Raw genomic sequence first — 15,062 nt, forward strand, 5'->3', positions numbered from 1 at the left:
TATAAGAGGGACTAATCCTTTCATGAGGGCAGAGCCTGCATGACTTAATCACTTCTCAAAAGTCCCCACCTTTTAATACCATCACCCTGAAGTGATGTTCCAACGTATGAATTTTGGAGGCACACATACATTTAAACCCATAGCAGGGCTGTTGTTTGTTGACCCTTAATTTAAAGCAACAAAATCATTACTTAGCCTACATATCTGCAACGTAGGTAGCTTTTGGTTGGCCGCGCCTGTGTTCTAATCCATGTCAGTTTGGGAGGTTTGAAGGCTGAGGACTGAAATCTCTGAAAGCTCACCCATTCACAGACCTGTCTCCTCGACCAGGCATATAGCTGGGGCTCCTTCTGTCTCTGTGTGGTATTTCATTTGGTCTCACCAGTCAGGCAGCTTCAGGCTAGCTAAACTCTTTATATGTTGTCTCAGGGCTCCCAGAGTGTGTTACCAGGTTACCAGAGAGAGAGAGAGAGAGAGAGAGAGAGAGAGAGAGAGAGAGGAGGTGGAAGCTGTATTGCCTTTTTTAGCCTCTGCTCAAAAGTCACTCTGTCACTTGTCACTGCTGTTGCATTTTGACTAGGCCAGGGGTGGGCATACATGACCCCCAGGCCAAATCTGTCCAGCTGACTGTTTTTACAAATAAAAATTGTGTTGGAACAAAGCCATACCTATGTGTTTAAAGGTTGGTGCAAAAGTAATTGTGGTTTTGGACTGAATTTTAAATCATAACTAGACTCAAACACATCTTTATTAATCAAAATAAGAACCATTACAGTCAACACATTTTTGCTGATGAGAGCTAAGTTTGTTTATTCCTGTAACATAAAAAATCTGTGCTTTGGGATTTGGTGAACTCTTGGAAAGCATTTTCTGCATCCTGCTGGTTGTTGAAGCGTTTTCCCTGCAAAAAGTTGTCGAGATGCTTGAAGAAGTGGTCGTCGGTTGGCAAGAGGTCAGGTAAACATGGTGGATGAGGCATAACTTCGTAGCCCAATTCGTTGAACTTTTGAAGCGTTTGTTGTGCGATGTGTGGTTGGGCTTTGTCGTGGAAAAGAATCGGGCCCTTTCTGTTGACGAGTGCCTGCTGCATGCTTTGCAGTTTTTGGTGCATCTCATCGATTTCCTGAGCATACTTCTCAGATGTAATGATTTCGCCAGGATTCAGAAAGCTGTAGTGCATCAGACCAGCAGCAGACCACCAAACAGTGACCATGACCTTTTTTTTGGAGCGAGTTTGGCTTTGGAAAGTACTTTAGAGCTTCTTCGTGGTTCAGCCACTAAGCTGGTCATTGCCGGTTCTCTAATGAAATCCACTTTTTGTTGCACATGACAAGTCGATTGAGAAATGTTTCGTTGTTGCTGTGTAGGATAAGAGAAGATGACACTTGAAAATGATGATTTTATTTTGTTTTGTTTTGTTTTGTTTTGTTTTGTTTGAGATGGAGGCTCGCTGTGTTGCCCAGGCTGGAGTGCAGTGGCACAATCTCGGCTCACTGCAACCTCCACCTCCCTGGTTCAAGCAAGTCTCCTGTCTCAGCCTCCTGAGTAGCTGGGTCTACAGGCACATGCCACCATGCCCGGCTAATTTTTTGTATTTTAGTAGAGACAGGATTTCACCATGTCGCCCAGGCTGGTTTCGAACTGAGCTCAGGCAGTCCGCCTGCTTCAGCCTTCCAAAGTGCTAGGATTACAGGCATGAGCCACCGCACCTGGCTGAAAATGATGATTTTTTAAAATTTCCACTCAGCTCATGAGGCACCCACTTACCGAGTTTTTCTACCTTTCCAGTTTGCTTCAAATGCCAAACGTCCGTAGAATGGTGGACATTGAGTTCTTCAGCACCTTTTCATGTAGTTCTAAGAGGATCAGCTTTGATGATTGCTCTCAATTGATCATTGTCAACTTCCGATGGCCGGCCACTATGCTCCTTATCTCCAGGGCTGTCATCTCCTTTGCAAAACTTCTTGAACCACCACTGCACTGTGCATTAGTTAGCAGTTCCTGGGCCAAATGCATTGTCGATGTTGTGGGTTGTCTCCACTGCTTTACTACCCATTTTGAACTTGAATAAGAAAATTGCTTGGGGCTGGATGGGGTGGCTCACACCTGTAATCCCAGCACTTTGGAAGGCCAAGGTGGGCAGATCACTTGAGGTCAGGAGTTTGAGACCAGCCTGGCCAACATGGTAAAACTCCGTCTCTGCTAAAAATGCAAAATTAGCTGGGCATGGTGATGCAGGCCTGTAGTCCCAGCTACTCGGGAGGCTGAGGCACGAGAATCACTTGAACCTGGGAGGCGGAGGTTGCAGTGAGCTGAGATTGCGCCACTGCACTCCAGCCTGAGTGACAGAGTGAGACTCCATCTCAAAAAAAAAAAAAGAAAAAGAAAAGAAAGAAAGAAAACTGCTCTAATTGCTTTTTAACATTTTTATAGTCTAAAATAAACCTAAAATACACAGCAAGTAATGAGTCATTAGCAGAAAAACATAAAGCAAGAAATGCCTGTTAAAATGATGGGCCAGGCTCAGTGGCTCATGCATGTAATCCCAGCACTTTGGGAGGATGAGGCAGGCAGATCACGAGGTCAGGAATTTGAGACCAGCCTGGCCAACATAGTGAAACCCCATCTCTACTAAAAATACAAAAATTAGCCAGGTGTGGTGGCAGGCGCCTGTCGTCCCAGCTACTTGGGAGGCTGAGGCAGGAGAATTGCTTGAACCTGCAAGGTGGAGGTTGCAGTGAGCTGAGATTGCGCCACTGTACTCCAGCCTGGGTGACAGAGCAAGACTCCGTCTCGGAAAAAGAAAAAAAAAAAAAGATGTATAACATAACCACATTTATTTAAACATGTATTCTAATATCAGATGGCAAATTCCAACAATGCAAAAACCACAATTGCTTTTGCACTCACCTAATACAGTGTGGAATAGAGTAGTTGTGGCAAAGACTGTACGGCCTCCAGAGCCTGAAATACTTATCTGTCTATTTATAGAAAAAGTTTCCCAGATCCTGGTATAGGCATTCTCAGCAGCCCACCTAGGTTCAAGGAGAGTGAGCTCCACTTCCTAATGTGGAAGTGTCAAGGTTTGGAAGAGTGTGTGAAAGTAGAAATATTATTGGAGCTATATCTGCCACAAGGAATGAGTCATGTGGATACCGAGGGGAAGAGAGTTGCTGGGAAAGGGAAGAGCAGATTTTGATGGGAGCACGTGGGGTGTGTTTGTAGAATAGTAACATGCCATTGTTGCTAGAGCAGAGTGGGTGAGTTAGAGAGTACAAGATGAGGGCAGAGAGGTTGCTGGGGGCTGAGTCATGCAGGGCTTCCTTGTAGGGCATTATAAGGACATGAGCTTTTAGTGAGATGAGAGTCCATTGGAGAATTTTGGGAAGAGTGACAAGATCTAACATTTTCTAAGGATTGCTTTGGCTCTTTTTTTTTTTTTTTTTTTTGAGACGGAGTCTCACTCTGTCGCCCAGGCTGGAGTGCAGTGGCCGAATCGCAGCTCACTGTAAGCTCCGCCTCCCGGGTTCACGCCATTCTTCTGCCTCAGCCTCCCGAGTAGCTGGGACTACAGGCACCCGCCACCTCGCCCGGCTAGTTTTTTTGTATTTTTTAGTAGAGACGGGGTTTCACCGTGTTAGCTAGGATGGTCTCGATCTCCTGACTTCGTGATCCACCCGTCTCAGCCTCCCAAAGTGCTGGGATTACAGGCTTGAGCCACCGCACCCGGCCATGCTTTGGCTCTTATAAGGGAAGTAGATTATGGGAAACAAGGGCAGAAGCAGGGAGATTAGTAAGCAGGCTGTTACATCCAGACAAGAGAAGAGGGTGGCTTAGATTAGAGTGGTAAGAGTAAAGATTAAAACAATTACTTTCTGACTCAGGAGGCTGAGGCGGGAGGATTGCTTTTACCCAGGAGTTTGAGGCTGCAGTAAATTGTGATTATATCACTGCACTTCATCCTGAGTGATAGAGCAAGACCCCATCTCTAAAAAAGAAAAACAAAAAAGAAGCAACAGCAATTAGTTTCTGCATATATTTTTGAAGATAGAATTGATAGTATTTGCTGATGGATTGGATAATGGGGTAAGTGAGAAAGAGAGGAAGAAGTTAAAGATGACTCCAAGGTTTTTATCCTGGGCAAATTAGATGGATGGAATTACAGAAAAGACTGATATAAGGAGAAACAGATTTGGAGGAGGAAGAAATCAGAACTTCAGTTTGGAACGCAGTGAGTTTGAATTGCCTATTACACATCTTGATGGGATTGTCAAGTAGTTATTTAAGAGTCAGGTTCACGAGATTGTAGATTTGGGAGTTGACGGGGTATATTTAAAATCATGGAAGAAGTTGCTCCGGAAATGAACTTGGATAGAAAAGAAACACAAAATGTGGTGGCACAATTATGACATGAGCTTCAATGCCAAGAGTTTTTAGGGTGAAAGGAAGGACCACGATCTGAAATGGCTGTGAGGAGCAGTTTGGACACCCACCCACCTTCATGCTTAATGACAATTGTGTTGCATTAATCCTATCCCACCATCAAGATTTTGTTTTTAAGCAGTGGGAACCTGGAAATCTTAACACCGAAAGAATTCTACTCTACAAAATAAAAGAAAGTGGAATGTTCATAGGGGAAGGAGGGACACTGGCCCTCTCAACTTCTTCCTCTAGCCTCTCACTCCCTTCCAAGGCCCTGAGACATTCCTGCTGCCTCCTTGGAACCCCTTTGAAAACCACTCCCCTTAGTGTTCCAAGATGCATGTGCTAAGAGACACATCTAATTCTGTCCCTCTCCTAAAAACCCTTCAGAGGTTTCCCATTGTCCTCCCCACAGTTTTATCATGGCCTACCAAGGCCCTTCATGGGCTAGCCCCTAATTATTTCTCTTACTTTCTCTCACGTCCTCCCACCTTGCATTCTGTGCCCCACCCACACTGACCTGTTTCAGTTCCTCAAACTCTTCTGGGCTTTTGCACATGTCCTCTCTGACTAGAATCTTCTTTATCCACTAAGACCTATACTTGTCTTGAGGTTTCAGTTGGGCTTCATTTTTTCCTGGTAGCTCCTTCTTTTCTAATGTATGTCTTCCTACTATTACATATTTTTCCCCTAGCAACCCTTATTTACCCTACCATAGCCTTTCCCTTACTTTATAGTTTATGATTTTTAAAACTCATCTGTTATCCTTACTGGACTGGAAATACCACAGGAGCATGGACCATGACTGTCCTTCCCACCGTTGTATCGCAGGGCCCCTCTCATAAAACGCTCTTAATAAATGCTTTTTGATGGTTTGAATGAAGGAATAAAGGAACTGTGTTTTTCTTGGTAATGTGGGGATGTGGGAAATAGTCTAACTTTTGTACCATATCAGTTATTAAATGTAGAAAAAACTAGAAAGTAGTAATATATGGTTAAATTATTTCTATGTGAAAAGCATATTGCAATACAAAAATAGAAATATCTAAATATGAATCATGATTATTAGGGTGGTTGAATTACAAGTTCTGTTTTCCTTAGTATATTTCAATTTTTCTGTAATTTCATTTCTTTTATTTAAAATGTTTTAAAGAATCAATTCTAATTTTCTGTGCATTTTAAGTATCTTAAATATAGCAGCTTTAGCTCCTCTGGGTACTTTTGTTCTCAAGTTTGACTCAATCCTGGGTAGTTCCCAAGAACTAGAGCATAATGTCTACTAGAAGTAATCTGAAATGCCTTGTTTCTGTGCTTCTGCTTTAGTGGATCAAAAAGCTTTCAATTTCCAAAGTGTCTTTTTCTTGCATAAAATACCATACTATTCAAAATAGCAAAGATGATACTGTTGTTTTTATTATTCTTTAACTTTTTTCCACTTCCTAAATGAGCCTTTTCCTATTTCCCTGCTCCCCTGAAACATTTTCATCATTAATACAAAAATAGTACTTAAGTAAGTACTTAAGTACTATTTTTGTAAAGTGCTTTTTAATATTTGTGAAGTGCTTTTGCTCTGTCTTCAAGTCATTGATATAGCAGCTATTGTAGATAAAGGAACTGAGGCTCATAGAAGTTATATGGCTTGCTAAAGGCCACAAGCTTGGTTAGAGGTTTACTCTGGGACTAAATCAGTGATAGTCTTGTTCTTAGTAAAGCCCTCTGCATGTAACATCACACAATAAAAGTTTTTCCCTTGTATATATTCCTTTTAAGAATAATTTTATATGTATATATATGAGGAACTTATAATGTATTTCTAATTTAAGGCTATTGCCAGTGTTAAATCTGGATAAAACCTGTCCTTTTGAATCCTGTTATGTTAAAAAACAACATTTGTTTCTGGCTTGAAGTTATTTGTGTACTGCATTCTGATCCTTTTTTTTCTTTCTTTCACAGTTGTGCATGCCTAAAGGGCTATCTTTCAGGACACAAACTGACAATAAAGACCCCCAGTTTCACTCATTTATAATTACCAGGGAAGATGGTTCTCGCACCTATGGTTTTGTTCTCACTTTTTATGAAGAAGTTACAAGTAAGCAAATCTGCACAGCCATGCAGACACTCTACCAGATGCACAACGCTGAGCATTATAGCAGTGTGTATGCTTCATCTTCCTGCAGCATGGACTCATTGGCAAGTAGTCTTGATGAAGGAGATACAACTTCCCTTTTGAAACTCCAGCGGTACAACTCCTATGATATTAGCAGAGACACCCTGTATGTTTCAAAAAGTATATGCTTGATCACACCATTACCATTCATGCAGGCCTGCAAGAAATTCCTTATCCAGCTTTACAAGGCCGTTACCTCACAGCAGCCACCACCCTTGCCACTTGAAAGCTATATCCACAATATTCTTTATGAAGTACCCCTTCCACCTCCAGGGAGGTCACTGAAATTTTATGGTGTTTATGAACCTGTCATCTGCCAGAGGCCTGGGCCCAGTGAACTCCCCCTCTCTGATTATCCCCTTCGGGAGGCATTTGAGCTCCTGGGATTAGAGAACCTGGTGCAGGTGTTTACCTGTGTTCTTTTAGAGATGCAAATCCTTCTCTACTCACAAGGTAGGTTTTCCTTGGATTTTACATTTTCCAAAAACAAGTACTTACGCTCCCAACTACTGTGTTTCCATGGGGTGTATTATTAGAACCAAATAAATAATGATCACAGTCTTTTCTGTTTTGTATAAAGGGAGCAGGTATGGTGGGGCCAAAGGCTGAGATGTGACTGTGCTGTTTCTCTTTGAGGTGGCAGTCAGTGACTGCAGAGAGAAGTAGGAAGGAATACATGCGTTAACTTCGCTGATTTGGGCATATTTAGTTCTTAATGGAAATAGCTCTTTTTTCCTGATAATATATAATCGTCATTAAGAAAACATTTTTTCTTCTTCATAATGAGAGTGAGAGAATTCTGTTACTACTAGAAACGTGTAGACTTCCCATTCTTTGTAGATTGGTAAAGGTTCACATCAAAATTCAGCAAACATTGAAAAAGGATAAATGAAATCATTGACTCTGCAGCTTCCTGAGGCAATCAACTTTGGATCTTTGCCTGGGGGAGCATTCCATCTGAGTGAGAGAAAAGGTGAGCAGGCATGAGACAGATGACTTTCCCAGGTCTAACAATTCTGCCAGAGTTGTGTGTGTGTGGTTTTTTTGTTTTTTTGTTTTTGTTTTTTACTCTCAGAAGGAAGTTATCTTTGTGGTATCTTTCATTCAGAGTTCTTCCAACACATATTAAGAAACTTACAAACTATGGATTTTATTTTACCAGTACATTTGTGATGACTAATGTTGAGCCTAGACTCGGATACTAGTTCTCATCTGAATATGAATATGTAGAGAAAATAGAGATGCTATGTCATAATGGATAGTGAATTGAAGGAAATTATAAAATAGTACCTGTGCACTGATAGATTCTTCAAAAAAAATGTTGCACAAATGTTTGGATTCTTTTTTTTTTTTTTTTTTTTTAGACAAGTTCTCACTCTGTCACCCAGGCTGGAGTGCAGTAGTGCAATTATGGGTCACTGCAACCTCAACCTCCTGTGCTCAAGCTGTCTTCCCACCTCACCCTCCTGAGTAGCTGGTACTATAGAAATGTGCCACCACATCAGCTAATTTTTTATTTTTTGTAGAGATGGACTCTCACTGTGTTGCCCCGGCTGGTCTCAAAATCCTGGGCTCAAATGATCCTCCTGCCTTGGCCTCCCAAAGTGCTGGAATTACAGGCATGAAGCATTGTACCCGGCTGGGGTTAGCATTTTGCTAACTTGTATTTAAGCTGGCGGAATTGTAGTGCAGTCGTGACTGGTGCCGTGAAGTTTATTTTACCACTTTCCTTTTTTTATTTTTCTATTTTAAATTATAAGTGGGGCTGAGCCAAGTAGACTATATTTGTACTTCCCCATCTTGTGTGTATGTTGACACTATTTGTGTGTTGACAGCCCTTCACAAGGTTGTATTTTCTTCAGTTTATCCAACATAATGTTCTTTGATAATGTGTTCCATGTCTCAATTTTTGTTGTCAGGAAGTTATTCTCTAATGACCAATCTAAATTTCTTCCTTTCTTCTTTCGCCCACTTTCTTTTTTTATATATATTTAACATATGTTTTAATGAAACACTTTCTCATCATCTTTAAATTTAAAAAAAATTTTCCATTTTTTAATCTGAAGCTCCTCGGGCATTAGGACTTAATTGCTTTCTGCTTCACAGATTTCAGATGCCACTGCACTAATTCCCCAGTGCTCTTGAGGCAGAGCTTAGACATGTCCTCCTCAGTTGGAAGTCCTTGTGGCAACTTCAGGGGCTTGATTCTTACTGTTTAACCACTTTCAGTTTTGCACTCACTTAAGAGATATGCTTGTGAACTTGAGGGGTATGTGTGTTTTCTAATCTGAGCATCTTTATTATATATTTTTCCCAATATATGGACACCTTTTTGTACTTTTTATTCTGGTAACAACATGCAGTTTCTGAAGATTCTGTGGATCTCCATCATATTTTTCATGATCTGCAAGTGAAGGCTGAAACACTTGATATGGAAATCTTGACCTGGTAAATTTGTGATGAATCCAATCTATGTAAATGAGAGACTTCACACCTTTTGTCCCAGTCTGTAGTTCATTTTGCCTCTTGAGCTACTGAGAGCAAAATCCCTGCCATAAGTGTAGTGATTGTTCTCTTTAGAGGCAGCATCTGCTAAATATTCAGCACGAAGAAGCTGAGGACTTCCCAGCAGCAGAAGCTGAGGACTCACTCCTTCCATCATTACTTACAGATCACCTTTTTGTATCTGAAAAATTTTACTTTAAGTAATTCTCTCTTCCTTTCTTCCTTTTTTCCCCCTTGAATAGGGTAGGGATTAGAGAATAACTAGAAGGGGCAGAGGCTTGGAGCTTAATACCTTCTGATGTTTTAGCCCATTAGAAAAAAAGAACTTCCTTTTTTTTTTTTTTTTTTTAAAGACAGAGTGTCGCCCTGTCACCCAGGCTGGAGTGCAGTGGCACGATCTTGGCTCACTGCAACCTACACCTCCCAGGTTCAAACGATTCTCCTGCCTCAGCCTCCCAAGTAGCTGGGACTACAGGTGTGTACCACCACACCCAGCTAATTTTTGTGTTTTTAATAGAGACAGGGTTTTCACCATGTTGGTCAGGCTGGTCTTGAACTCCTGACCTCATGATCCACTCACCTCAGTCTCCCAAAGTGCTGGGATTACAGGTGTGAGCCACTGTGCCAGGCCGAAAAAAAAACTTTATATTCTAGACTTAGAAGAAATCTTAAAGGCCATTTTCTTAAATCTTAAAGTTCAATTTATTTATGTTCTGACTAGAGAAGCAATTTGGGTTAGAAAGAATATTGGGGGTGGGTGGGTTCTTTGGTTTTGCCTTTAATTTTTAGAGATGGGGTCTCACTGTGTTGCCCAGAATGGAGTACAGCGTATTCACAGGCACAGTCATAGCACACTGCAGCCCCAAACTCCTCCGCTCACAGCATCCTCCCAGCTCAGCCTCCCGAGTAGTTGAGACTGCAGGCACATACCACCATGCCTGGTTTAGAGTATTGGTTTTTGAAGTCATAACAATCCTGGGTTCAAATATCTACTCTATCATTCATTAACTATACCCGTGAGTGAGTTAGGTAATCCTCCTGTGTGACAGTTGTCTCATCTCTATAGGGATAATAGTTTGGGTTTTTTTTTTCTCCTTTCTCACTGATTTATTATGACAATTAAATAAGAAAACCTGTATAAAATACTTAGGGTATAATTGACACTGACTAAATTATAGCTGATGCTATTATAATAATTACTAGTTTTATTAGTCCCATATAATCTTCTATAAATTATACTTATCTCTGAGTTGTGAAGGTTCAACATATTACTACATTTAACATAAAACCTTTTTAAATGATATAGTCAAGAGTTTATTCCAAAGAACCTAACATATGTTCCTTTATATTGTGTACCATGCTTTTTTTAGAAGTCAAAAAACAAACCAAAAAAAACCCAAAACCTTCCATTATCACACTTCCTCTTTTATTTTTTATTTTTATTTTATTTTTTATTGAGATAGAGTCTCACTCTGTTGCCCAGGCTGGAGTGCAGTGGCGTTATCTCGGCTCATTGCAATTTCTACCTCCTGGGTTCAAGCGATTCTCGTGCCTCAGCCTCCCAAGTACCTGGGAGTACAGGCACGCACCACCATGCCTGGCTAATTTTGTATTTTTAGTAGAGATGAGGTTTTGCCATGTTGACTAGGCTGGTCTCGAACTCCTGACCCTAGGTAATCTGCCTGCCTCAGTCTCCCGAAGTTCTGGGATTATAGGCATAAGCCATCGCACCCGGCCCACACTTCCTCTTTTAAATAGCACTTTATGTCTCACCGTTTGTGATCTGTCCTGAGCTCTCCTATTTCTGCTCTTTTTTTGTTTGTTTGTTTTGAGACAGGGTCTCACTCTGGTGCCCAGGCTGGAATGCAGCAACATGATCGTAGCTCACTGCAACCTCAAACTCCAGGGCTCAAGCAACCTTCACCCCTCAGCCTCCTGAGTAGCTGGGACTGCAGGCATGCATTACCACACCTGACTAATTTTTTTTATTTTTAGTAGAGATGAAGTCTCACTACACTGCCCAGGCTTGTTTGAAACTCCTGGGCTCAGGTGATCCTTCTGCCTCAGCTTCCCAAAATTCAGGGTTTACAGGTGTGAGCCACTGCTTAGCTTGTCCCATTTGGTTTATCGAGTCTATTCAGGGGTTTTAGTTCATTAATATCTACTAATTAATTTCAGTTTCAAATGAAGAAGAATAAGCATTTATGGATATGGTTTTATACTCTGAGTATATTTTTGTAATCTGTATGCTGCGAACAACAGAGTGAATCCCTAGATTATAGAACTGGGTTTTTTAAAAATTTAAAGTGTCATACCCCAAAAAATTCCCATACAGTGAATTTATAACCATTCACTAAAATCATTCTATGTTAGGAATTGTGCTACAAAAAGGCATTGTATATTTTGGATCTTTTCCCTACATTTAATCCTCTCAACAGTGAGTTAGTACTGTTCTGCATTTTTTGTTGAGGAAGAGATTGAGGCTTGGGGAAACTAAGTAATCTGCCCAAGATGATACAGCTAGTAAGTAGTATGGTACTACTAAGAATTGGGTTTCATCAGTCTTTTTTCAGATGCTTAACCACTGTGTTAACTGTATTGGGCACTACACTTAACCTCTCCTTATCCATCTCAATATTTATTTTTAAATGATTAACTCATTCTGTGGGTCTGTTGTAAAGGTGTCATGTGAAATAATTGTAGAGTATAAAATGAAAGCTCTGTGTAAATCTAGATTTTAATAGACAATGTCTCTTTTATTAGAGAGAAATATTTCATTTAAATGAATGAAATAAGAGTGCTTATGTTGATTTGTACTTGGGTGCCCTCCTTTACTCTTCTTAACTGTGTTAAGGGAGTTCTAATAACATGTGATACTTCATTTCTTACTCACTGATAAAGCTATGCCATAAATTTGAAAACATTGCATGTGCTGAAGAATTACCATGAAAACCCAAAGTGAATCAAAGTACATGGATTTCAGTAATGAAAATGTCCTTCTAGACTGATTTGAAATTCCGATCCACAGCCCATTTAAACCAATTCAATCTGTTATTTAGGAAGTGTATATATCACTGTCACTTTGCAGTGATAACTAGCTAGAAATTCTAAGTAGAGAAAACGTACCCAGGATGTGAAGGCTCTTTTCTAGGACCCCAGATCAGAAATGGGCACTTTGTTCTGCAATTGGGAAATACCTGGAGCAGCTCAGTATGAAAATCAGAGTATGATACTTTTTACAAAGAACTAGTGGAAGAATAAAAGGGGAATTTAAACACCAATGTCTAGCTTTTGATACCGGTACAAAAGTCTAAGGAACATTTTTGGGCCTTGCTTATCTCCTTTGGTTCTTCATAGTTGAAATAAACCACTACCCACCGCCCACACCACACTGCATGCCTGTGTGCCTTTGCAGTGCTCCTCTGCCATCCCTCTGTTCTTTCATCCCTCTGAGTCGTATGTGAATTAACCTTGTCAGAAAGTGGAAGCTACTTGAAGTTTTCTTGAAAAAGTTGGGAGCTTTCTCATCACAAATTGCTAGGCATGCTCAAGCGAACATCATCATTCTCCTTGGAACTGCCATCCATAAACCAATACTTTGTTGGTCAACTGAGAGGTGTTTATAGTGCATTGTCCAAGTGACAATTAAATGTAGAAGCTTCTCTTACAGTTCCAAAGTCAGTCCTAGGGAAAAAGAGGCTCCCTATATGTGAGAATCTCTTCCTTGCATTCCTCTGGTAACAAGATCCAGTATAAACCATTTCTTTTTCATTAGGGAACTCTTTTGGGCAGTGTCCTCTCCCATTTGAGTGTTTTTCCAAAATCCCCCTAGATACCATGGATATTTCAAGTTTCAGCATTATTTTATGTCCTTCAGCCATAGGGGCACTTTAAATCAATATCCAATAGCATACTTAGTAATTGCCCCTCAAATGGAAATTCTGTAGTCCAGCACCCTGATAGTTGTCACTGGGAGGCACTCACAGGCTTTTGACATAGCCCTAGCCCACACTCCACATACAGAGAATTTGTACCAGTGCTCCAGCTTCTCTGTTCTACACTGTGTGAGCTCAGGCAATCTAATTCATTCCCATTTAGCATGTCCAATTAATATTGCTTGAAAGGTAGATTGACACTGTGTCCTCTGTTTTACTGTACTAGATAGGAGAAATGGGGTGAAACAGTCAAACGTAAGATCCACTCCCATGAAACATTTAGGTAAAGTCTGTTTAAATGTTCCAATTTCATTCAGACTTCCTCCTTAATCCTGTCAACTTTAACACTTTAATATATTATCATTCTAATTGTAGTCTGCACTAAGGCTGCAAGCCACTGTATTGAGGCAGTGGCTTGTGCCTGTAATCCCAACACTTTGGGAGTTTGAGGCAGGAGGATCACTTGAGCCCAGGAGTTTGAGACCAGTCTGGGCAACATGGCAAAACCCCATCTCTACTAAAATACAAAAATTAGGCAGGCATAGTGGTGTGCACCTGTAGTCTCAGCTACTACAGGGGCTGAGGTGGGAGGATCGCTTGAGCCTGGGTGGTGGAGGTTGCAGTAACCTGAGATTGTGCTACTGCACTCCAGCCTGGGTGACAGAGTAAGACCCTATCTTTTTATTTATTTTTTTTTTTTTAAAAGACTTAACCAAAAGATTTTGGTGTAACAGCGTATAAGGCTCTCAAATGAGTCCCCAGAAACTTCTCCAACCCTTGATTATTTGACCCACTCCTGTGCATTAGGTTTTGGTAGTTCAGCAAGGTATCCTGGCCCTTTTGTCAGTCTTTATTTTGATTAATTTGCCTTACTATATCCCGAAGCAATTCCAGATCATGTTTCTAACTATAATCTTTGCCTTCTTACATTTAAAATTTCTCTATGCTGGGGCAAATAGAGCAGATTTGTTTTGGCCCTTTAATGTTGGGAAACCATCTGAGGGTCCTTATAGTCCATGCAACCTTTGTTAATGCTATATTAAGACTCTCGTAGGCCGGGCGCGGTGGCTCAAGCCTGTAATCCCAGCACTTTGGGAGGCCGAGACGGGCGGATCACGAGGTCAGGAGATCGAGACCATCCTGGCTAACACGGTGAAACCCCATCTCTACTAAAAAATACAAAAAAACTAGCCGGGCGAGGTGGCGGGCACCTGTAGTCCCAGCTGCTCGGGAGGCTGAGGCAGGAGAATGGCGTAAACCCGGGAGGCGGAGCTTGCAGTGAGCTGAGATCCGGCCACCGCACTCCAGCCTGGGCAACAGAGTGAGACTCCGTCTCAAAAAAAAAAAAAGACTTTCGTTTCAGGCTGGGTGCCGTGGCTCATGTCTGTAAATCCCAACACTTTGGGAGGCTGAGGTGGGTGGATCACCTGAGGTTGTGAGTTCAAGACCAGCCTGACCAACATGGAGAAACCCCATCTCTACTGAAAATACAAAGTTAGCCAGGCATGGTGGTGCATGCCTGTAATCCCAGCTACTCAGGAGGCTGAGGCAGGAGAATCGCTTGAACCCTGGGGGCAGAGATTGCATTGTGAGCCGAGATCGCGCCAATGCACTCCAGCCTGGGCAACAAGAGTGAAACTCCATCTCAAAAATAATAATAATAATAATAATAATAATAATAATAAATTAGCCAGGCATGGTAGTGTTTGCCTGTAGTCCCGGCTACTTGGGAGGCTGAGGTGGAGGATCACCTGAGCCCAGGAGTTAGAGGCTGCAGTGAGCCATGGTTATGTCACTGTACTACAGCCTCATGACAGAGCGAGACCCTGTCTCAAAGAAAAAAGAAAAGAGGTTTATTTGGCTCACAGTTCTATGCATGTGCTAGAATCTGCTTCTGATGAGGGCCTTGGGAAGCATCTACTCATGGCAGGAGGTGAAGGGGAGCCAGAATCACATGGCAAGAGGAAGGAAGCAAGAGAGAGGAGGGAGATGCCAGACTCTTTTCAATAACCAATTTTCATGGAAAGTAAGAG

General features: G+C 41.4%; 1 protein-coding gene and 1 pseudogene across 7 annotated transcripts in view; one reads left to right on the forward strand and one right to left on the reverse strand.

Annotated features, from left to right (window-relative positions):
• Positions 1 to 15,062, forward strand: part of LOC105484268 (DENN domain containing 5B) — a 205,276-nt gene that overhangs the window by 102,278 nt on the left and 87,936 nt on the right. For 4 of the 7 annotated variants that reach the window (XM_011745743.3, XM_011745744.3, XM_024793595.2 and 1 more), the window contains one exon: positions 6,376 to 7,042. In XM_011745743.3, coding sequence (XP_011744045.1) covers positions 6,376 to 7,042 — 667 coding nt within the window. The remainder of the gene's footprint in view (positions 1 to 6,375; positions 7,043 to 15,062) is intronic. The other 3 variants (XM_071071922.1, XM_071071923.1, XM_024793594.2) reach the window with 1 other exon arrangement.
• On the reverse strand, positions 8,667 to 9,178 carry LOC105484267 (large ribosomal subunit protein uL30m pseudogene; annotated as a pseudogene).

This window comes from Macaca nemestrina, chromosome 10, assembly GCF_043159975.1.
Source record: "Macaca nemestrina isolate mMacNem1 chromosome 10, mMacNem.hap1, whole genome shotgun sequence".
Lineage (NCBI taxonomy): Eukaryota > Metazoa > Chordata > Mammalia > Primates > Cercopithecidae > Macaca > Macaca nemestrina.